At 33.5% G+C, this 24,419-nt stretch overlaps 1 protein-coding gene across 2 annotated transcripts in view; it reads left to right on the top strand.

The window, feature by feature from the left end:
- The window catches only part of LOC150098544 (uncharacterized), a 610,245-nt gene that overhangs the window by 323,120 nt on the left and 262,706 nt on the right, over positions 1-24,419 (top strand). For both annotated transcript variants that reach the window (XM_090405300.1, XM_090405297.1), the window contains exons 21-22: positions 4,630-4,815; positions 21,304-21,682. In XM_090405300.1, the coding sequence (XP_090261426.1) occupies positions 4,630-4,815; positions 21,304-21,682 (565 nt within the window). The remainder of the gene's footprint in view (positions 1-4,629; positions 4,816-21,303; positions 21,683-24,419) is intronic.

The raw sequence follows: 24,419 nt of genomic DNA, 5'->3' as shown, positions 1-24,419 counted from the left end.
AAATTACTTGCTGACATCTTTCCTCAAAGATGTCAGCAAGTAATTTTAAAATTTTAGACATTATAAAACTATTTGATTTTGTAATACACTCTGGATATTTCGTATGTCAAAATAAATTTTACAGCCAAGTAGAAGGAACGGCCATGGGAAGTCCTCTTTCTCCAGCTTTAGCCAACTTTTATTTAGAACATTTAGAAAAAGTCCTCTTCTCATCTATTTTCCCTCAACCATCTTTTTGGGTAAGATATATAGATGACATCTTTAATGTCATCTATATATTTGGCCTCACAGCAAAAACTCTACTTTCTTTTTTAAACAGTATTAATTCCTTCATCATCGTATAAAGTTTACTATGGAAATAGAAGAAAACAACCAGTTATCTTTTTTAGACTGTCTCCTCATCCAGTCACCTTCAAATATTCTTACAACTACAGTATACAGGAAACCAACTTTCACAGGTCGTTATATTCTTAAAGAATCAGCCCATCATCCGTGTCAAAAGACAGGAATTATAAAATGCCTCATCAGAAGAGCCAAAACTAATTGTTCTACTTTTGATTATCTACAGAAAGAACTTTCTACTATCCAACCACATGAAACCCAATGGCTTTTCTGAAAAAAGTACTCAACATCTTATCAATTCTTATAATCCTCCACAAAACAACAAGGTTTCAATACGTCGAGTGCCTATTCCTTATATCTCCGGTATTTCAGAACCTATCGCAAGAATTTTAAAGAAATATGATTTAACAACTACGTATTCACCTATTAACAAATTGTCTTCTCGTTTTCCTTCTCCTAAAGACAAACGCTCAGCTTTATCTCGTCCTGGAGTTTATCAAATTCCTTGCAGCTGTGATCTCTCTTATTTTGGACAGACTGGACGTTCTCTTGAAAAAAGAATCCAAGAACATCAATCCTCCATTCTTCACAACAAACCTGAAAAGTCTGGATTGGCTCAACATGGGATTGAAACTGACCACATCTTTGGTCCAGGACTCGCCTCTTACATAGATCCTGTTATAGGTTCAAATGTTTGTTCAAGGAAAGTGTGGAGGCCTTGCTCCATCGTCCCAACCTGAATCGTAATGACTGTATATCTATATCAAAAATCTGGGAAAGTCTAATCAAGATTACTCATTAATTTTTTTTTTTTTCCAATCATGTCTCTACTTCAAAATATTCCGTTTCATACATAGTGATATAACATCATGCGCGTGTTCTATTTTTAACGATCTATTGTTAGTATTCTAGCTTGTATTTTTTTATTTATTTATTTTTTTTAACTGTTCTTGTAATACCACTAAAGATGGTCTGCTATTTCCAGACCGAAATATTTGGTTAAATAAATATCTTTTTTTGTGTTTATGTGAATATATCATTCTAGCAGTATACATGTCTGCAAGGAGATGTGCTTTGCATTATGGGAGATACTCAGACAAGGAGTGATGAGAGATTGGTCCACCTTTGCTCCGAGTTGCCTGGTGTTGCACCACCTTACGATAGAAGATATTTTTATGCACAAATTTTGTTTGCTTACACTTGGATAAAACACTTGGATAAAAGATTAAACTAAATTTATTATAGTCTAACCAAGTGAAAAATAAACTTCCAATATGTTGTGATGTGTTTGTTATTTGGCCTTAAGTGCTTAGACACTGAATACGTTGATATTCAGTGTCTACAATTTAACAGTCATAATCCAAAAATACACTACTATACAAAAATAGACTAACAAACTGTCTATCCATTCCTAGATGTGCTATTTACTCAACCAAATAGTTTGTTGTCTTTTTCTGTTTATAAGAAGCCCATACTCTGTTTCTCTCTTTCTCTTTCAATGACACACATACACGTGCGTGCTGAAAGTACTTACATAAGCAATCTTGCCATTACACAGAGTCAGGGATATTTTTTCAAAACTAACACAGCCCTTGCTACCGAATTAATGTACCTTCGCAATACAACTCCTATAAAACATTTTGTATCTCATACACACTTCTTGAAACTAACACACATGGTCAGAGTAAAACAACTCTTATAATCAAGGTGTGTCAGAAAAGATAGCTAAAAGTTCTCTGCAAATATAATTTCTGTACCACTTTCAAATTACATCCAACTAGCACCCTTAATCCATTTTCCTGAGGATCATCTTCATCCTCGTGAACATCCTTGAGTGTATAAAGTTCCTTGTGCCTACAACTTAGCCTGCTTTGGGCAGACTGGTAGATCTCTTAACATTTAATTACATCTGTGTGGCAAATCAGGAATTGCCATACGCCTTACCATTTCTTCACATAGAATTAAATGGAAGAAGACGGCTGTGCTGTGTAGATATCATTGTAGGTCTGCAAGACTGTTTTTTAGGAAGTAAAGAAGATTTTATTTGAAAGGAAGACTAAACCAAAAATATGGTTTAGTGATATTTATATGGATTATTCTACCTGCCCAAATTTATGTATGGATTATTCTACCTGTCCAAATTTATATATGGATTATTCTACCTGTTATTCTATTTTTAAATTGTATACCTTAAAATACAATCCACCAGATGCAGAAATATGTCTGATTGTCTTGCTGTAAAAAATATGACTTATTGATAAACTGACCATAGATATTTAATTCGTACGTACGTTCGTACAATATTACAGTTTGTACAGTTTCGCTAGTAACTGACTAGCTTTCTCAAAGCTTGCACAGTATAAAAAAAATGGTAAATGCAAAAAAGGTATAAGAATACAAAAAAAACGTTAGTACCCCTTAGGTACCTAAGGTAACACTTTTGCGTGACATGTCTGTATTATCTATTAAGTATCATGAACATGCGTTACATGCAAACACGTAATATGATTATTCACTTACTGTAGTTCTGTTGGACTGAGAGAATTAATTAGATTTTTCCAAATATCTTTCAGTATGGCCCCTTGATTTCTGTTTAGGTTGCTGCCTGTTCATAGCACTACTGCTGCTTCTTTGAATAATCAATGTCTGTAATCATTATCTACTTAGGGCATAGAGCTGTTATCCCAGTCTATAATTTGGTTCAAAGTTGAAAAGTGATGTGCTAAACCAGAGGGGATCGTTCTGTTGTGATTTATCGCCAACATGTTTTTTCTGTCTTATTTCAAGGCTTCTCGAAGTTTGTCCAATGTAGGAAAGACCACACGTGCATGGAATATTATATACACCTGGATATTTATAAAATGGAACACTGTCCTTAGGAGATCTTAGAACCTGTCTGATGCTAGTAGTTGGTTTAAATACAACCCTGATGTTATGGGCTTTTAACAATCTCGCAATTTTGGTGGAAATTGAACCCATAAAGGGGATGACTGCTTGAAATTTGCTGTTAGACTGTTCTTTCGTGCTGGTTATCTTTGTATAGAAATTCGTTGATGATGTTTCGAGGATAACCATTTTGTGATAGTGTTATAGCAATTTGCAACAGTTTGAGTCAGAAATTTTATCTCCGACGATGAAGAAGTTCAGACAGAACTGTCGCAAATCACTATAACACTATCGCAAAATGGTTATCATCGAAACATCATCAACAAATTTCTATACAAAGATAACCAGCAAGAAAGAACAGTCTCCCAGCAAATTTCAGCAGCAGTCGTCCCCTTTATGGGTTCATTTCCACCAAGATTGTGAGATTGTTAAAAGCCCATAACATCAGGGTTGTATTTAAACCAACTACTAGCATCAGACAGGTTCTAAGATCTCCTAAGGACAGTGTTCATTTTATAAATATCCAGGTGTGTATAATATTCCATGCATGTGCGGTCTTTCCTACATTGGACAAACTTCGAGAAGCCTTGAAATAAGACAGAAAGAACATGTTGGTGATGTAAATCACAACAGAACAATCACCTCTGGATTAGCACATCGCTTTTCAACTTTGAACCACACTATAGACTGGGATAACAGCTCTATGCCCTACGTAGATAATGATTACAGACATCGATTATTCAAAGAGGCAGCAGTAGTGCTACGTACAAGCAGCAACCTAAGCAGAAATCAAGGGGCCATACTGAAAGATATTTGGAAAAATCTAATTAATTCTCTCAGTCCAACAGAACTACAGTACGCAAATAATCATATTGCGCGTTTGCATGTAACGCATGTTCATGATACTTATTAGATAATACAGACGTCATGCGAAAGTGTTACCTTAGCTACCTAACAGGTACTAACATTTTTTGTATTCTTAAAACTTTTTTTGCATTTACCATTTTTTTGTACTGTGCAAGTCTTGAGAAAGCTAGTCAGTTACTAGCAAAACCAGTAGGCAATATTGTATGAACATACGTACGAATTAAATATCTATGGTCAGTTTATCAATAAGTCTTATATTTTTTAACATTTTATGACCAAAAGTACGTATAATTTAAATTGTCTTGCTGTAAATTAATTTATCAGTTACCCTTGGAAAATCTGTTAAAAATTAGTGATGATTTTGTTCTTGAAGCAATAATACTTTATAGCACTAATCTTACAATCAGCAATTAAACTAATTTTACAATTAATGCTATAAATATTATACATATAAATTACATAAAATACATATATGCATTATACATACATAAATATATACAATAAATATTAATCATTGCTCTTCCTCACCTTTAGAATCAGGAAGGACATCAGAAATTACAGCAAGAAGGAACCCTTGTTTCAAGTCGTCAGCCAGTTAACAAAATTGAAAACCCAGTGTTGCAAGGAAGTTCAAATGATAAAATAATAGAAAAGACAATTTTAGCTACAGATAACGTAGACATAAGTACTGGAGAAATAGTCATTTCAAGTGGAAATGAGGTAAAAATAAATAAATAAAAGTGAATATTTTATAATAATAATGATTTATGAAACATAAGTTTCCAAATATATTTGATTCAATAATTAGTTATTAATGAAATCCATAAAATTCCTGACTTTTGAATGCATGCCTCTCTGGGTGCTTCTTGTAAGACTTGATTATAATTTTTATATTATAATCATGTAAACCAGTTCAGGTGTTGGACTTTATGCATCTCTCTTTCATGAAAATATAACACCAAAAACCATCATAACTGTCTTGTATTGTAATCATTTTTAGTTACATTATTTAAGCTCCTGTTTTTCTTCTCATTGTCACTCAGTATAACTTATATTCTGTCCCTCAGGGTGCTGATGATGCTGTATTTCTCAGTTGGATAATAGTGGAATATAGTATGTACCTATTTTTATTTGTCTGTCTTCTGCATATGTAAATGTGTCCTGACTGTTGATGGAGATTAATATAGATTAATATGCCCCTTCCAAAGTAAAAAAGAGTATTCTTTTGTCTAGTATTCTGAATGTGAAACAGAAGACATCATATGAGAAAATTGCCAACATCTAATTTATTATTATTTCACCCTCGATGGAGTCGACAGACTCATCGTGGGAGGTTCATTCAACTCGCAACATATTTATCATATAGAATTTTAAAGTCCTTAACACTACTTGCATTAACAACACATTCTGGTAATGCATTCCATTCACTGATAATTCTCCATGTAAAAAAATCTACTGCTTAAACCCTTCTTCACCACACTGTTACATAACTTCCAGGAATGACCTCTGGTTTTTCCCCTCTCACCTTCTATTCTTTTTATAATCCTCTCTGGATTAATCTGATAAAATCCTCTCACTAACTTAAACGTCTCTATCATATCACCCCTCTTCCTCCTATCCACCAAACTCTGCAATCTGCATTTCTTCAGCCTCTTTTTGTAGTCAACATTCTAAACTCCTGATATTGTCTTAGTCAGTCATCTCTGGACCCTCTCCAATGTCTCCACATCAAATTTAAACCAGGTGACCAGATCTGAGCACAGTAGTCCAGGTGTGGTCTGACCAATGCCTTATACAGTGGTACAACTACTTCCTTATCCTTGAATGTTAGAGTACTTTTTTATCATAGCAGCACTATGATGTGCAACTCTAGCAATATGCTCTCTAAACTTCAGTCTACTGTCAACCATTACTTCCGAATCTCTAATCTCATCCACTTTCTGCAGTAAGGCACCATCGATATAGTACACAGCCTTATATTTCTGCACTCTAAAATGCAACACCTTGCACTTATTGATATTAAAACTACAACCCCACTCTTTTGTCCAAATAAAAAGTCTATTCAAATCTTCCTGAAGAGATTCAGCATCAGTAGTGCTACTTATAATTCTTCCCAACTTTGCATCATCAGCAAATAACTAAAGATTCCCAGTCAGTCCACATGATAAGTTAAACAGCAGGGCCCAAGAACAGAACCCTGGAGCATGCCACTGGTTACTTTTTTTTTCTTTTTTTTTTTTTGAGACACTGCTCCGTCATACACAACCTTATGGTATCATTCAGAGAGCCAATGATCTATATAACAATATATTGTTTATTCCCATCTTCTGCAGCTTGTACACCAATTTATCATGTGGTAATTTATCAAATGCTTTTGCAAAGTCTAAGAATATCACTGTATATGATTCTCCCTTATCTAACACACTCGTCACCTTACCATAAAATGCAAGTAAATTACTAAAACAGGACCTACCCTTTACAAATCCATCCTAAGAGCTCCTTTTATATGGAAATTTTTTCAGTCTTGAGTTTTTGGGAGAATTTCTGAGTTGTTCATCACATGCATGCAAACCATCTAGAGAATATGGGCAATTAACAGAATAACATGTTAGCATCATAGCCTTAGTCTCTCTCTCTCTCTAGTCATAATTACAACCAATATCTTATGAGTTTGCTAGAGGGAAGGCTGAGTGTTTTTGTTTTTCCTAATTTATATAGCAGATGTTTTAGTTAGTTGATATTTGCCATTTAGAAAACAGAAGTGTCATGATTATATTATTTGTAAAGTAAAAGATTATGCATATCATTGAAATCAAAATGAGGAATATGCCTAACATACAGTGCCCAGATTTTCAAGTATCTGATCTAATACTTGGCAGAATGGGAATCATACTGGTATATCAGAACATAACATACTTTAGCCATTAACATTATGTAATTAAAAAAAAAAGTTTGTAATTACACGTGAATATAAAATAAAAATGAAGAGTTAATCTTATGAAACCCTATGGTAAAATATTTTTAAAAGATTACTTCCTTTCCATCACTGGCAAAATGTAATGGCAGCTTTCATATCAAAAATATATCTTAAAAATAATAATAAAGAAATAAAAAATCAACAAATTCAACTTTGAAAGGGCCAAATGCAGAAAACATGCCTGCTGCCTAAGTAGCTGTTAAATCTTCTGGTCTGTTGTTAACCCGGTGCTGGTGAGGTGGGAAAATGCAACAAAAATGGTAAGGTGGGGTCCCACAGACCCACCCAAATAATGTAGTGTATTATAGAAATCCATATCTTTTTAATCAATGTTAGATTACATATTGGTAAAGTGTCCTGTAATTTTAAAGAATAAAAACACAGATCCACAAAATTAAATTTTTATTACCCAAAGATACTTAACTAATTAAACATCTTTATTTTTACTTTTAGCGTCTTCTATAAGTTGATGTAACCTCTGTTCTTACTGCTCATAACTCATCTGGTAAAAAAAAAAAAAAAAGATATTATTCTCAAAATACCCTCTAAATATTTACGAAAATGTATTTGCTTATAGTTGGTATGTAAAAATATAGAAGACACAGTAGTAACGATAATATTTTAGTAGAATATAAATGAAAACAACTTGCATTTCGGAAGTAAATATAGTCACACTTTTGGTAAGGTGGGGTCTGGTGGATGCCAGTACACTTTACACCTCTGCACACTAAACTTGCTTTGCTTGCGTGCAACATCTTGTCATCTATGGCGTCGAGTAGCGGGTTATGGAAGGGGAAGTTATACTGAGGCATTACTCACTGCCACACGTTGGTAAAAAGTTATAGTCAATTTTAAATCTTTGGGATCTGTGACACCCAACCTTACTGACGCCGGGTTAAGGCAATTTCTTCCATTCTACCCTGGTCACATCCAGATATGGTCTGTTGTAGCATCACTACTGTAGATAAGACTAAACTCCTGGCATCAATCTTCTTGTATAGACAGCTGCTGCAGATCACTTGCTGTTATCAAGAAGATTTCAACAATTCAACAACTTGCAGCTTACCAGTTATATATTTGGTTTAATCCTTTATCCAAGTGTAAATAAACAAAGTTTGTGCCTGAAGTATTTTCAGGACTGGGGCAACTCATTGCAAAGGTGGTATAACTTCTCATCATTTGCTTTAGTATTGCATAATGCAAATCACATCTCCTTGTGGACATATATAATGCTATGCATTAAGGGAAGGGTTACTACCCAGACTGATTTCGACCTTTATTGAGGTCTCATCAGTGGGAGCCAGACCCAGAGGTGGTGATACTAAGGTGGAAGTAATGGAGAAGTCATTTCCATGTATGAGTTGTCAAAAGGTGTCACACCTTATTATTAAAATTCTCTGGATTAGAGATAGTTGATGGACGTTTTTTCACTTGTATTTCACTTGTGTTCACATTCTTTGGCTATGTTACCAATTATATATTTGGTTTAATCCTTTATCCAGACCCTTCCTTTAATGCATAGTATTTGATTATTTTCATATATACTTATGATAGCTTTCAGGATATTATTTGGTATTTGTCTTTCTTTTAATATGTTAAATAAAATGCTTCTTTTAACTTTGTCAAATGCTTTTTCAAAGTCAATAAATGCAATATGTGTTTCGAAATTGTATTCTCTTCTTTTCTCTATTATTAATTTTAGGCAAAAGGCTGGGTCTATACAATGTCGTCCTTTTCTAAATCCATTCTGTACTTCTAAAATAAAGTTTTCAGAATATTTCATTAGTTTGATATTTAATATTCTGCTATATATTTTGTAACAGGAATTTGGTATACTTATGCCTCTATAGTTTTTAGAGTCATCACTATTACCTTTTTTAAACATAAGAATCACAATTGCATTTTCCTTTTCTATTGGGGATTACCAGTTGTATAAATTTTATTTAAAAATAATAGGAGTCTTTCTTTGACTCTGTTCCTGCATATTTATATAGTTCTATACCTAGCTTATCTTCTCCAGGTGATTTTCCGTTTCTTGTTTCTTTCAGGCTGATTTCTAATTCTTCTTTAGTTATTTCATTTTCATTAAATGTTTTTGCCAGTTGTCTTTTTTAAAATATTTATCTGTCCACAATTCTGCAGAAATTTAGAAATTCTTCTAATTTCAATTCAGTGTTTAATTTTATGTTTTCTTTAGTATCTGCATATAGGTGTTTCAAAATCTTATATACATTGGGTCTTATTTTATATAAATCATGTTCTAAATTAGAAACGAATTTGTTCCATGATTTTCTGTCTTTTTCTGACTTCTCCTTTAGCTATGGTGCTTATTGTTTTATATTCTATTTCATCTTCTAATCTTTTACTGGTTAACTATTTATGATAGGCTTTTTCATTTCGATTATTTCTTTGGTTGTATCATCCCATATCTTCAGTTTTTTTCCTTTTATTGAATATTTTGGTCTTTCCTAAGCTTTCATGTGCTGCTCCATTTAGTATCATTTTTATATTAAGCCATTCTATTTCCATTTCTTCATTTTGTTTTATTTTATCCAGATACTGGTTAATTCTTTGTTCATATAGCCATTGTATATTTGTGTCATTTAATAATCTAGTTTTATAAACAAACGTTTTAAATTTTCATTCTGTCCTTGTTACTTGTAGCCATTTAGGTGGTAATCTTAATTTTATTTTAATGAGGAAGTGGTCACTACTTATTTCATATCCTCTGCAAACTCTAACATCTAATGAAAACTTTGATGTCTTTTCATTTAAGATAAAATAATCTAATATTGATTTCCATCCTTTTGCTTCCCAAGTATATTTATGTATGTCTTTATGTTTATAGAAAGAATTCATAATTTTTAGGTTATTATAAGCTACAAAGTCAATCAATTTTTTACCATTCCTGTTTAGAGTATATTCTCCATGTATTCCTATATTATGATTAATTTTCGTGCTTCCAATTCTTGCATTTAAGTCTCCTGTTAAAATTACATAAATATTTTTATTTATTTTATTATATATGTTTTGTAGCTGATTATAAAAATCAATATTATCCTGTTTTCTTCCTTCTTCTGGAGCATATAAACCAAGTATTGTTAAATAACCTCTATCTGTTTTTATTCTAGCTTCTATTATTCTTTCATTCCATAATTTATAATGTTTTAACTGTTTTGAAAGGGAGTTATGAATCCAAATCATGACTCCTGCTTGTGCTCTTTGGTCTCTGTCAACTCCACTGTATATCACATTAAAATTTTCGGTTCTCATGGTTCCTTTTAATTTCTTTTTTGTTTCAGTGATTACTGCTATTATCAGATTTCTTTCATTAAATATTTGGTCTAATTCTATTTCTTTATATGCTATTCTTCTTACATTCCAGTTTGCTATATGTATTATATTTTGTCGTTTCCATTTTTGTTTTACCTTTTCCATTCCTTTTCCAGGGTCGTTTTCCATAGATTCATTCTGATTACCTTTTTCTGTCAGCTTAAAAGTAGAATTATGTTCTCCATGTCAGGTGACTAGCCTGATGATGGATAGTTCAATGGTAGGGCTGCTAACTTAAGGCTTCTTCCAAATTTCAACCCATAAGAGGAATAGGGATATTGAAGGGGGGAAAGAGTAAATTATAGTAGAATAGAGTAGAATTATAGTAAAGGTTTATAGAGGGGACATGGTTCTAAGGCCAGAAATGGAAAGACCTTATGGCCCTCGAGTACTCTAATAGCATAAGGGTCATAAATTAAGAAGAGTTGGCTAAGGCCTTATAGGAAAGATTAAAGTGAGTGGATCTTCCTCAAAGTAGAAGAAGAAGTGGATAGATCCAGCTGGGGGACCACGGGAGTGCCACTTCCCTTATGATCAAGATGATTGGCCCCTTTTGACCCTGTTAGTCCACAAGTCCTTATTCAGTATATTCAGACCACCCCACCATATATATACCTATATATACACACACACACATAGATGTATATATATACACATACATACATGGTGGGCTCCCCTATCTGCCACCCAGGGTACGCACTCTCTAGAGGTTACAGGGTCCCCCTGTGGTAATAGAGATCCAAAAATAAATTACAATAAAATAAATTAGTTAATAAGATATTTTTAAATATAAAATTAATTGCACTTTACTGAACACATTAATGATGAGTATTAGTCATTGTAACTTCCCAAAATTAAAAAAATTTAAGGCAGTCATTTTTGTTAAGGTTTGGATTACAAAGATTTCTTTTTGAAAAACTTGCATACTTGTAAATACAATGTGCTTAAGATGAGTGGAAAACTTTACAGTAATTTGGAATTAGCTGTGCTCTCTTGTGGAGGGAAAAACTATTCCATTTATAAATTTTTTTCTCTTTAATAGGTATTTTTCTTTTCCTAACAAAGATATTAACTTGGAAATATGCTCTCCGTGAAGCAAACAAATTCATCTAAAAATTGAGACATAAGTGGAAGAATTCATTATAACTAATTAATAACAGAAACACTTGCATTGGGATGCTTAAAGGTCAAAGCTGTATAACTGGGTGGAGAGAGAGAGAGACCTCACATAGCCTTTTAAGGAATCTGGAGAACTGGGTTTCCAGGGCTTCTAAATTAATGTCAATTCCTCACCTTGATACATGCTGTTAGGTATCTACCTGGATACTGAACAAATTAGGATTGGCTGGCAATTTGGGATTTAGCTGATCATACTGTATTCTTAACTGGATTCTTAAGGATAGAAAAATCAATATTGTTAGCTTAATGGTGGACTCATGAAGTTTAAGAGACAGTCAAGGAAAAGAAAAAAGCATATTGAAAGTGCCTGGCAAGTAAATCAGCTTCTGCTCTTAGAAAATACAGAGAAAATTGTAAAAAATTGAAGCATTGTGCAAAAGTATCTAAACAAAAGCATGGGAAGACTGGATTTTGGTAAGAACATAGAAAATAAGTATCAGGAAGGTGAAAAATATTCTGGAGGTTATTTAAAAAAGTTTAGAAATGTAAGAAAAAGTACTATAAAGGGAATCAAAGGTGTCAGCACTGTGGTAGAAAATTCCCAACAGGGATACAGTCAGGAATGCATATTGATATTTGAAGTAGAAAAAGTCATCAAAACCTGAAATGTGGAAAGGCAGCTGGAGAAGATAAAATTCCACCAGAAATACTCAGATATGGAGGTATAAAAGTTTTGCAGTGACTGCATTGCATAATTCAGAAGGCTTGGGTTAGAGCATAGGTTTCCAAACTTTTTCGGGCCACCGCCCACTTTGCAAGACAAATTTTGTAACGCACCCCTATTATACACACATATATACATGCTCTATTTTCTCATTGACATAGAAAATTTACATCTATTTCTTTCTGACATGGTAAATTTTCAAATGATTAAATAATTGAAATAGAAAATTGATATAAAAAAATTGATCATGTGAGACGGACATAAAATTAAAATGCAATATTTAAATTTTAAATGATTATCTAATCGTAAAATCACGAAAATAATTAATTTTTAAATATATATTATTAATTTCTTCTATAAAGAGCCACCGACCCTTAGACTGCCTGCACGCCCCCAAATGCTTCTGATCCCACTATAGCCCCCCCCCCCCCCCCAGAAGGCTTCAGCGCCCACTGGGGGGGGACGGTACCGCCCACTTTGGGAACCTATGGGTTAGAGGGTCGAATTCTGGATGATTGGAGCAGAGCAGTCTTCGTAGTACCTATCTCTAAAATGAGAAATAAAATGTAATGTGAGAATTACAGAGGTATTGAGTGTTCCTGGTAAAATTTATGCAAGTTTGCTTGAGAAACTACTAAGAAAAATTGTGAAAGGGAAGCTTGGTGAAGAACAAGCTGGATTCTGGCCAAATTCAGATCGTTGGGATCAGATTTTTACTTTAAGATAAACAGTTGAGAAATCTGGGTTATATAGCAAGGATTTATAATCTTGATCTGAAAAAAAGCATATGACAAGGTGCCAAGAGGAAAATCTCTTCAAAATGCTATAGTTATGTGGTGTAAATGAGATATTATATCGAGCAAAATATAGTTTCTAATTTAAGCTGTAACTCAGAAGGATGTACAGGAAGGTGGGTTGATATAAATTCAGTGCAGATAATGCACAACAAAGGTGTACATTATCTGCACTGTTATTCATTATCTATATGGATCACATTATGAATGAAAGTGGTATTAAATCTTATATTAAAATTGGCAATGTTATTCATAGCTCTTTTCTTTATGCAGATGATGTTATACTTCTGAATAAATCCAGTACAAGTCTGAAAGATACTAAATTGAATAACTGTTCTAATAAATTTGGTACGAAAATCAGCAATAAAGATAATCATCATCAGTAACTGAATATCCTCAAGTGGTGTTTAGGTTACTGTGACAGCACCTACTTATTTAAGTTTATATTATTACTAAACTCCTATCAACAATTTTCCTCCAAAACTAGTACTTGTGAGAATGCCAGTATTGCATATCTGACATTTCGTGCTTCATATGCACTTCTTGACTGAATCAATCCACCAAGACCTTGGTCTTCCTCTGGATCTCTTTCCTATCTTATTGGCATCAAACACCTCTTTTGCTAACCTTTCCTCACACATTCCATTTAAGTGGAAATACCATCTTAGATTATCTCTGTTTGCACATTCTTGAATGCTAATAATGTCAAGTTCCATTCTAATATCTTCATTTTTAATATGATTCTGCCATTGATGCCATCATTTCACTATCCTAATTTTTCTCCAAAGCCCTCATATCTGTGGTCTTTGATCAAGTGCTTTATTTCTAATCCAACTCTCAGATGCATAACTTAAACCTGTGTAAATGGATGCTATTTATTACTGTATTATAAGCCTGCTTGGTTACTGTGCCTTTGTAATACCTTTATTATTTTTATATATATTCCTTTCTTATTCTATCTCGCTATTGTGTAAGAGGTTTATCTACCTTTCGCACTATGAGTCTTATGCCTATGGATACTAGAAATTTGTTTGTTAAGACTGCGCCACTAGTATCTTTTAATTGGCATAAAACTCAGTAATGCGTCAGGTATTACTGAGTTTTACCAAACAGTCAGGGTCTATTTACACTGGACTACACGCTTCTGCTATCTTACTTGGTTCCTGCTCTCGCATTTATTTAGGAACAGTGCATTGTAATTAGAAAGATCAGGCAGCACTCCATTGACATATAAACAAAACACATTTTTTTACACTAGTATGAAAAGTACATGAATCAAACGATAGGAAGGTTGATTCATGTACTTTTCATACTAGAAAATTTCTAGTATGAAAAGTACATCTTCTTCAAGTTTCTTCTTTAAAATCTATTAAATCTTTAGCATAAAAATAGAACTTTTCCACTTCAAATAACTCTTTAGCACAAATACTTATTTACTCTCTGCTTACAAAAATCAACTTATTAAAATTCTAATCCACTTGCAAAGAGGTTAGCTAACTATGTTAAGTTATTTCACAAATTTCATACCAATTTCTAACATGCCAAATGACTCTCTTATAGACACATCTATTAAGTTAATTCTTATCAGTCCATCTATAACTTAACTCCTAGATTACAAAAAAGGAATGCATAACAAAAGATGGATCAAACTTACAGAGGCCCTATGCTTTTCCTTTCATCACGGGCCTTAGGCTTCCGTTTTGAGAGTCTTGCTTTGGGGTGTTTTGTCGGGATAGTAGTGGACTTTGGACTGCAGTTTTTCAGTACTTGAATAGCTCAGGCAAGCGGTTTCAGCATACGGGCAAATTCTCCGGTGCTTGAAGATTGCTCTGCAGCTTTTGGCTTCGGTTCACCTCCCGCAGCAAAAAAACAAACATCTGACCAACACTGGCTTTGGGTATTTACATTGGCAATTCTTTCGTCATTCCGATTGGCTTCTGGCATGGCTCGCCGTAATGTCCTGTCCTCTGGATCCTTTCTGCCTCTAACTGCCAATGATTTCTGTCGATCTTCAATCCCCTTTTATTCCATCGTCTTCGGGGCCTTGCACAAAGGGTTGAGACCCCCGAAGAATTTGGAGAAACTCTTTGATCTTTTGTTTCGACCGACCCATTCTTTCTTCTCCTGGTATACTACACAAATCCAATTAGACAGACAGACACCGAAACCACTTGTGAATTTTGCTGTCCCTTTTCAGAGTGACCTTGACGGTGGGCATACACAGAGCTTTTGAAACCTCTGTTAAACAATAACATATAGGTTGGAGTGACATAGCATTTTGTTTTGTTTTTTGCAAACTTTACCCTTTCTTTGTTTACTTTGTTTTTGCCAGGTTATATTTATCATACAATAAAATGTATTCTTTTTATAAAATGTTATCTTTATATTACAATATTTTTAGACGTGACCTCTGTAAAAGTCGATATAAGGTGCTTGTAAAATTCCAAGCTACATCGAGTTTTACACCTGCTTTGAACACTGTCTTGTATACTGCTAGTTTTGTGTTTTGGCTAATTTATCTCTTATTCCATATAAATTTATTCAGCTGGCTACCTACTGTACCAGCTTTCCTTATTCTGTTGTCCATTTCCAGATTTAACCTGCCATCTTCACTAAAAACTGTGCCTAAATAGCTCGAATATTTTACTTGTTCTATAGAATCTCCATTCAGAATGCAGCTAAAGTTTTCTATGCTCCTGCCTATTTTCATAGTTCTGCTCTATTTATTGCTGATTTCCATGCGAAATTTGTTTTCATCTGTTATTCATTTTAGTTAGAAAATCCTGGAGATTTGCACTAGATGCGTTTAGGAGTGCAGCATCATCTTCATAAAGCAAAGAGCTAAGTTTGACATTTCCAATTCTAATATCAGGCCTGATGCCACTTTCTTTCCTAATGTGATCCATATAGATGATGAATAAGAATGGAGATAATGTGAATCCTTGTCTTATCTCTGATTTTACTTCAAATCATCTTCCTGTATTTCCTTCAATTCTAACTGCTGACTGACAACTTAAATATAGATTATGTATTGCTCTGTATTATGGTTTATTCACCCCATATAATTGAAATGTTTTGAAATATGCCTTTTTCAGATCTGCAAAACTTGAGTACGGATCCTTATCATATTTCCACCGTTTCTCAAGTATTGGTCTTAAAGTGAAAATCTGACTCTTTTTGGCCTGAACCCAGCTTGTTCTTCAAGTTTCTTCTTCACAATCTTTTTTAACCTCTTTTCAAGTATGCTCGCATAAATCTTACCTGGAACACTTAGTAAAGAAATTCCTTTGTAATTCTGACATTCAGGTTTAATCCCTTTTTATAGAGAGGTACTATGTGAGCCCAGATGGGTTCACATAGATGGGTACTCTGTAAACTTCTTCAATAGCTACATCCTGAATGGTGAATCTAAAGAATAAATGAAAATTTCTACTATTTACCCACACAATTTTTAGTGAAGATGATAAATTAAGTATGGAAATGGACAACAGAATTATTAAAGCCGGTATGGTAGAAAGTCAGCTAAATAAATTTATATGGAATCAGAAAGAAATTAGTGAAAATGCTAAATTAGCAGTATACAAGGCTGTGTTCAAACCAAGTTTCTATAACTTTTTCTCTGTATGTCTATCCATCTTCTCTCTGCATTTACAGGAAACTCTGCTTCTTTCATAAAAATTACTTTAATTACTTTATGGAACATTTCAAACAACATATTTTAGACGTGTTTTCCACCAGAATCATTGATTTGATACAGATATGTTGATGATGTTTTTGCTGTATGGAAACTCCTTGTACAGTCTTCATAATGAATTTCTTGAAAATAAATTAATTCAATAACCCCAATAGTTAAATTCCCCTGGGAAGTAGAAGATAACAGTTCTTTTCCTTTTTTGGATATTGTCATTCTCTGTCAACCAAATGGGAATATACAGTTCTCAGTACATAGAAAACCAATTCATACTGGTTAATACATTGATTCTAAATCACATCAGCATATTTGTCAGAAATGGTGTAGTCAAATCTGTAGTAGACAGCTCATCAAATATGTTCTCCAGATTCTCTTCTAAACAAAGAACTATCTATTATCAGAGCTGCCATTGTCTCTAATAGTTAAAAAAAATTTAAATGCAAAACTGATTGATAAAATTATCAATAATTATAGTTGTCATCTTAACCTTCTGCAAGAAAAAGTTACCAGAATTTATATTCCATATGTTAAAGGACTTTCAGAAAAAATAGCAAGATTACTTTGACAGATTAACTTATAAGTCTCTTTACATCCGTTTCATAAATTTAAAACCTTCCTTATCTTTACTAAAGACAAATATCATTTGCTTTCTTATCCTGGAGTTTACAGAATCCCTACTCCTGTGGCTCATGTTATTATGGACAGACTGGTTGTTTACATAAATTCGTCTGGAAGAGCATCAAGAATATATTTCACTTAAAGAACCCAATAAATCTGGTTCAGCAAGCCATGCATTATCTACAAAATGCAGGATTTATTGGAACAAGAGACCAAAGTGATACATAAATGCTATTTTCCTTTGGAAAGATCTTACAGGGAAAGCTGTGAAGCACACCTTCGTAAACCAAACCTTAACAAAAATGACTGCCTTAAACTTTCTTAATTTGGGGAAGCTATAATGACTAATACTCACCATTGACGTGTTCCGTAAATTGTAAATAATCGATTTTATATTTAAAAATATTTTATTAACTAATTTATTTTATTGTAATTTATTTTTGGATATCTATTAATACAGATGGAGCTATTCTCCTGTATCTGATAGTGCATACAATATCATGCACTTTCAATTGAATTGCTGTTCACTTTTTTTTGTGATTGTTTTTCTATAATTGTGTTGATAATGGCTATGAAACATAGCTAAAAATTCTACAAATAAAAAAAAAAAAGAATTCATGTATTTCCATTGTTATTATTATGACACCCTCCATGGAGTCAGCAAACTCATTGCGAGAATTTCATTCAACTAACAATATATTTATCATCAATTTTAAAATCCTTAACACTCCTTGCATTAGCACCATATTCCGGTAATGCGCTCCATTCACTGACAACACTCCATGTAAAAAATCTCCTCCTCATTCCCCTCTTCACTACACTCTTACATAATGTCTGAGGATTGGCACTGGTTCTTCCATTCTTGATTTCTACTGTTTCTATAATACCCTTTAGATTAATCTGATAAAATTCTCTCACTAACTTAAACGTGTCTGTCATATCACCACTTTTCTTCCTATCCAATTAACTCTTCAATTCACATTTCTTCGACCTCTGTCCATTGCCATCATTCCAAAGTCCTGATATTGTCTTAGTTACTTGTCTCTGGACTCTCTCCAATGTTTCCCAATCACCCTGAAAACCAGGTGACTAAATAATCCAGGTGTGGTTTGGCCGGTGCTTTATACAGTGGCACAGCTACTTCCTTATTCCTACATGTTAGAGTACTTCTTATCATAGTGGCACTACGATATGCAGTCTTTGCAATACTTTGAATCACCATAAACATTCAATATGAATTCATATTTCCGAATTTAGGGACATAAAACACACGTGTTGAAATGATTATTTTACTTATTATTAATAAAATAATAATTTGACGTTTCGACTCCTTTATTGAGGTCATCATCAGAAGGATACATGTGTATAGGGAACCAAGCTACATGCTCTTGCACTCTGTACTGGTAAATTAAATCTATGTGTTAATTAATCTTTTTCTTAGCCTGACCTCTATCGATAATTAAAAATAAAATAAAATAAAATAAAAGTTGAGAGGAAGAAAAAATAAATAAATATTAAATATATTAAAAAAAAATTAATAAAAAAATTATAATTAATAAATAAAATAAATAAAAAACTACAATAAACTCTGCTAAAGTCCTCATGTACTAAGATTCTTCTGGATTTGTACAGTTCAGATTGTTATACTATGATTTTCTTCAGAACTTGTACAGTTCAAATTACTATGGAATGTTAAGGGAAAAAAAAAACATTTACAGAAAAACACCCACTTACTCCTACAGAACATATTTCCACACGACATCACGTCCCTCTTTGCCCACGTACTCCGCTCCGGATATGTCGTGTGGCAAAACAATTTTTACCTTCAAAAAGCAGGTACAGCCATGGGCTCACCCCTTTCCCCCCAAATTGCTAACTTTTATATGGAAGACTTTGAGCAACGAGCTCTAGAGTCAGCGTGCCTAAAGCCCAAAATTTGGCTCAGATATGGTGACAGTATTTTCGTCATTTGGCTCCACGACCGCGAAGCACTAAATACATTCCTTAGCCACCTGAACAAACAACACAAACGTATCCAATTCACCATTGAAATAGAAAAAAGCAACTCTCTTCCATTCCTAGATACACTTGTCACACGTATTCCCTCAGGCTGTCTCTCCTTCTGTCTACCGCAAACCTACACACACAGGCCAGTACATACACATAAATTCTTATCACCACCCAGCACAAAAACTAGGTGTCAGAAGCACCCTTAAACACAGAGCTCAAACTATGTGTTCAAATGAACAAGCTCTAAACCAGGAATACAAGATCACCAACCATACATTTATAAAAAATAGATACAGTAAAAAAACTATTCACAAGATCCTTCACAGAAATACTAGTAAAAACAAAACAGATTTCAAGAATGCTATTGCCATACCTTATGTTAGAGGTATTTCTGAAAAAAATAGACAGAACACTACACAAATACAACCTCAAAACCACCTTTAAATCCCTAACAAAATTAAGACACCTACTCAGTTCTTCCAAAGATCCTCTTCCACACCTAGCCCACCCAGGGGTATACAAAATACAATGCACATGTAACCTACCATACATAGGGGAAATAGGGCGAATCATCCCAATTAGGAAGGATGAAAACAAACGACACATTAAATACCTCCATTTTGGAAAAACCGGCCTTTCTGACCACACACTCCAAACATACCACAGAACTGATTGGAAAAATACCAAGTCCCTACACCGCACCAAAACCTGGTTCGAGAGGAAATTCAAAGAAGCATGTGAAATGCTCAAACATAACCCAAATATGAACAAAAATGATGGCCTAACCATTCCAAGAATGTGGAGGACCCATCTGCAACCTTTATAGCAACCAGAACAAGCCAAAGAAAAATCCCAATACAAGAAGACTTGAAGTGGTTTTTTTTTTTCCCCCCTTAACATTCCATAGCAACTTGAACTGTACAAGGCCTGAAGAAAATCATAGTATAACAATCTGAACTGTACAAATCCAGAAGAAGCTTAGTACACGAGGACTTTAGCAGAGTCTATTGTAGTTTTTTATTTATGTTATTTATTAATTATAATTTAATTTTTATTTTTATTAATTTTTTTTTATATTTATATATTTATTTATTTTTTCTTTCTTTCAACTTTTATTTTATTTTATTATTATTATTTTTAATTATCGATAGAGGTCAGGCTAAGAAAAAGATTAATTAACAGTGTAGATTTAATTTACCAGTACAGAGTGCAAGAGCATATAGCTTGGTTCCCTATACGCATGTATCCTTCTGATGATGACCTCAATACAGGGGTCAAAACGTCAACTTGTTATTTTTTTAATAATAAGTAAAATAATCATTTCAACACATGCGTTTTGAGTCCCTAAATTCAGAAATATGAATGCTGATCACCATGTAACCTTAAAAGAAAGATCCAATATGAATATTGTTCAACAACTAACACTAACACAAAGTGAATTCTTCTTTATCTAACATATAAAGTGAATTAGTTATAATGAATTCTTCCACTTATGTCTCAATATTTAGATTAGTTTGTTGTACTTACCTGACTCAGTCTGATAGCATGGAAGCAAGCCTATATACAACCAGATTATTTGTGAAGTTTGTAGCTATACACTCATTGTTTAGGTATACCACAAAACATTGCTATCGATACAGAAATTTATGGATCCTTAGCAATGTACAGTGGCATACCTAAATAATGAGTGTGTAGCTGTTAATAAATAGTTGTTACTCAGCAAGTATTGTTAATCATTATAAACATTCAATATGAACATTGTTCAACATCCAACACTATCACAAAGTAATATCAAATTAATTTTGAATAATTTTTGTTGAATTGCATTCCTAACCTATATGCACGTAATTGTAGATAAATTTAGTAAAATCTGAAAATATAAACCCTTTCCAAATTACATTGTGTAATATTTATTGATGTATATTAATATTTGGTGTTGTAGATAATCAGGAGCCAACATACTTCAGACTCTGTTGACCATGAATCTAGAAAGCCAAATGAAATTGAATATCAGAAGAAGAAATATAGCTACAGCAGTGATTTTGAGTCATCAGGTCAAATGAAAGATGCTCCTTACTCCACTATCGAAAGTGTACCAGAAAACTTGAATCAATCAGGAGTTACCAGTGTTCCTGAAGAAACTTTCTTTTCTGTTGCTGATGATGATAAAGAAAACAAAACGCTTACTCCAGATGAGGTGTCCATACAGGAAGGCCATTTGACTTACAATCATAACAGCTTAGATGAAGATAGATCCACAGCAGTACAGGAAATATCTGAAGTTGCAGAAGAATTATCTATTCAAAAGTATTCTCATGAACGTGAGTTTATTATTTATCCTATTCAATCAATAGTGATTTTTTATTCTTTCCTTAGTCTTTTGATTTAGGAGGATGGAAGACCTGCCAACAACAACAACAATAATTATACTTGACATGAAATTATATTTTGTTTAACCTCCCTACTGGCTGAGGTAGATGAAATAGTGAGACCAAATTGCACTTATCCATGTTATTCAACGCGTGTTACAGAATCATATCCAGATTTAGCTTGATGTCTATGGACATCATGGCCGGTTGGGGGGGGGGGTGTCAGTTGCCTTAGTATTACATAATGCAAATCACATTTCCTTTCAGATGGAAAGAAAAACAAGAAGCAAAAAATTGACTTGTTTTTATGCAATTATTAATTAAAACTATATTCAAACTACAGGGCGATTCAAAATTATTGTTCCCATTGCCTATAATTTTCAAACCAGAAACAACAAAATAAAACTGCTTACAGAATATGAAAGTGTAACTTTCATATTCTGTAAGCAGAAAAAAAAAATTTTTAATACTCAATACTGCAGAATGCTACGTAACTTCAGCGTGCAAGTCTTTCGTGGCACATAAGATGTCCAAGCGATAATCAGTTTCCCTCCATTCATCATTTATGTAAAATGCTTCGCAGGAAGCATAAAATGCTTCCTGCGAAGCATTTTGCGAACCACTCCTTTTTGGTGCTGAATACTACCAGTCTCTTGAAATTGCTTTAACCAACATCAGATATAATTTTTGGGAGGTTAATGTTTTCCATACTGAGTTCTGTAATGATGTTGTGTTGTGATAATGGACTTTGTTTTGAAAAATTAAAAAGTATGCACATTGCTTTCTCTTGAACAGTTACCATTTTGAAATATAACGTCATATTATGTCCCAGACATCAATGTGGCGAGTATAGTGTTGCTGAATAAAACTTTTTGAATTACATTTTCATATTGTGTAAGCAATTTTATTATTTTTTTTTTTTCTTGTTTGAAAATTATAGGCCACAGAAACCTCGACAATAATTTAGACTCACCCTCTGTATTAAAACTGAATTGTACAGTTAATTGGTTGTAATTATAAAATCAAGTGAAAGCCAACTTCAGATTGACACAACACAAAAATAACCTTGACCTTCTCAGTAATTTTCTAATTTTGAAAGAATATTAAGGAAAGCATCACAGTCTAAAATCATCCAATTCAAAATTTGGGGGGGGGGGGGGAATATTCAGTATCTCCCACCAAATCGCATCTCATCGGAAGTGGTCTGATGTGATGTCCGAAGTTAGTCAACACAAAATCTGTAACACCACTCCCTAAAATTATTCTCTGTCTGAATAAGTTTAGGGAGTGGTGTTATAGATTTCACAACTTCTTTTGAAAATTCCAGGATGGTCCCTTGGTCTACATATAAACAAATCTTCCAATGTCAATCCTTAAATGTCTCAATTCTGTCACTTCTTCATCTTCAAAATATCCATCAAAGTTTTCACTTTGCCAGTCTGTTCTCATAACAATATTGTACAGTCCTGATACCATGTTTGTTATTTGCCTCTGTACCCTCTCCAAAATTACTTCATCCCTTTCAAATCACAGTGACCAGATCTGATCACAATGATTAATCCAGATGTGGCCTGACAAGTGCTTTATACATTGGTACCACCTTCACGCTTTTATCTTTTCTGGTCAAAGTCCTTCTTGAATTGCAACAATACTTTGGGTTAATAAGTAAATTATGCTTGACCAGAAATTATATTTTGTTTTTTTTATTAGTTGTCTTAGCATCACATAATGCAAATCACATTTCCTTTCAGATATAAAGAAAAACAAGTAGCAAAAAAAAAAAGGCTTATTTTACTGCAATTAGTTTTTCTCCTACAGTACAGTGTTCTCTGATTTAGAGTATTTTAATATTAAAGTGACACAACTTTTGCCTACTTTTGTATCTCAAGTGATGCAGAAGTCATGTTTTTCAACCTTGGTATTTTACTGGGTCTGTTGATCTGTTTAGTGACCCTTTCTATAATTCAAATCAATACATATATCCAAAAGGAAGTATGATCTTCATAATGAGATAGATGCTGATGCAATTGATGTGAAGTCAGTAGCCTCTCAAACGATATTTTACATGCAAACTTTGTTTGCTTACACTTAGATAAAGGATTAAACAAGAATATAATTTCTTGCTGAGTTTAATTTACTTTATAACCAAGTGAACAAAAACTTTCTACAATCCTTTGGGTTGCCTTAACCACTTTTTGCGATATGTCCCTTAAATTTATATCGTCCATCATCTCAAGATCCCTTGCCTCCTCCTTCACTTCTTCTAGTAGTTCCACCAATAGAGTATGCAATTTCTCATTGGTATATCCCAAATTTCAAGATCTTACATTTATTTGCATGAAACTGAATCCTTATTCATTTGCTCACTTTTGCCAGCTTATTCAAATCCTCCTGAATGGGCCACAACATCATCTTTAATACTAATAACCTTTCGCTTCATATCATCTGCAAACAACTAATCTCTCTCTCTCTACATTCCACTGACCATTGAATATTAATGGTCCCAGTACTGAGACGTGTAGAACTCGGCTTTGAACCTACATTCTCCTTCATAATGCTCTCTCCAGTACAGTATTCTGTGATATTTGTCTGACAAATATCACAGAGAATGGCTTTAGATTTCCAATCCATTTCACTAACCTGATATCTAAAGCCATTCATTTCAACTTAGATAGAAACTTATCGTTCA

This window comes from Typopeltis vanoorti, chromosome 15 (assembly GCF_054136105.1).
Source record: "Typopeltis vanoorti isolate ZY-2024b chromosome 15, IOZ_Tvanoo_1.0, whole genome shotgun sequence".
Taxonomy (NCBI): Eukaryota; Metazoa; Arthropoda; class Arachnida; order Uropygi; family Thelyphonidae; genus Typopeltis; species Typopeltis vanoorti.
The sequence above is the reverse complement of the archived record's forward strand: the minus strand, read 5'-3'. Positions and strand labels throughout refer to the sequence as shown.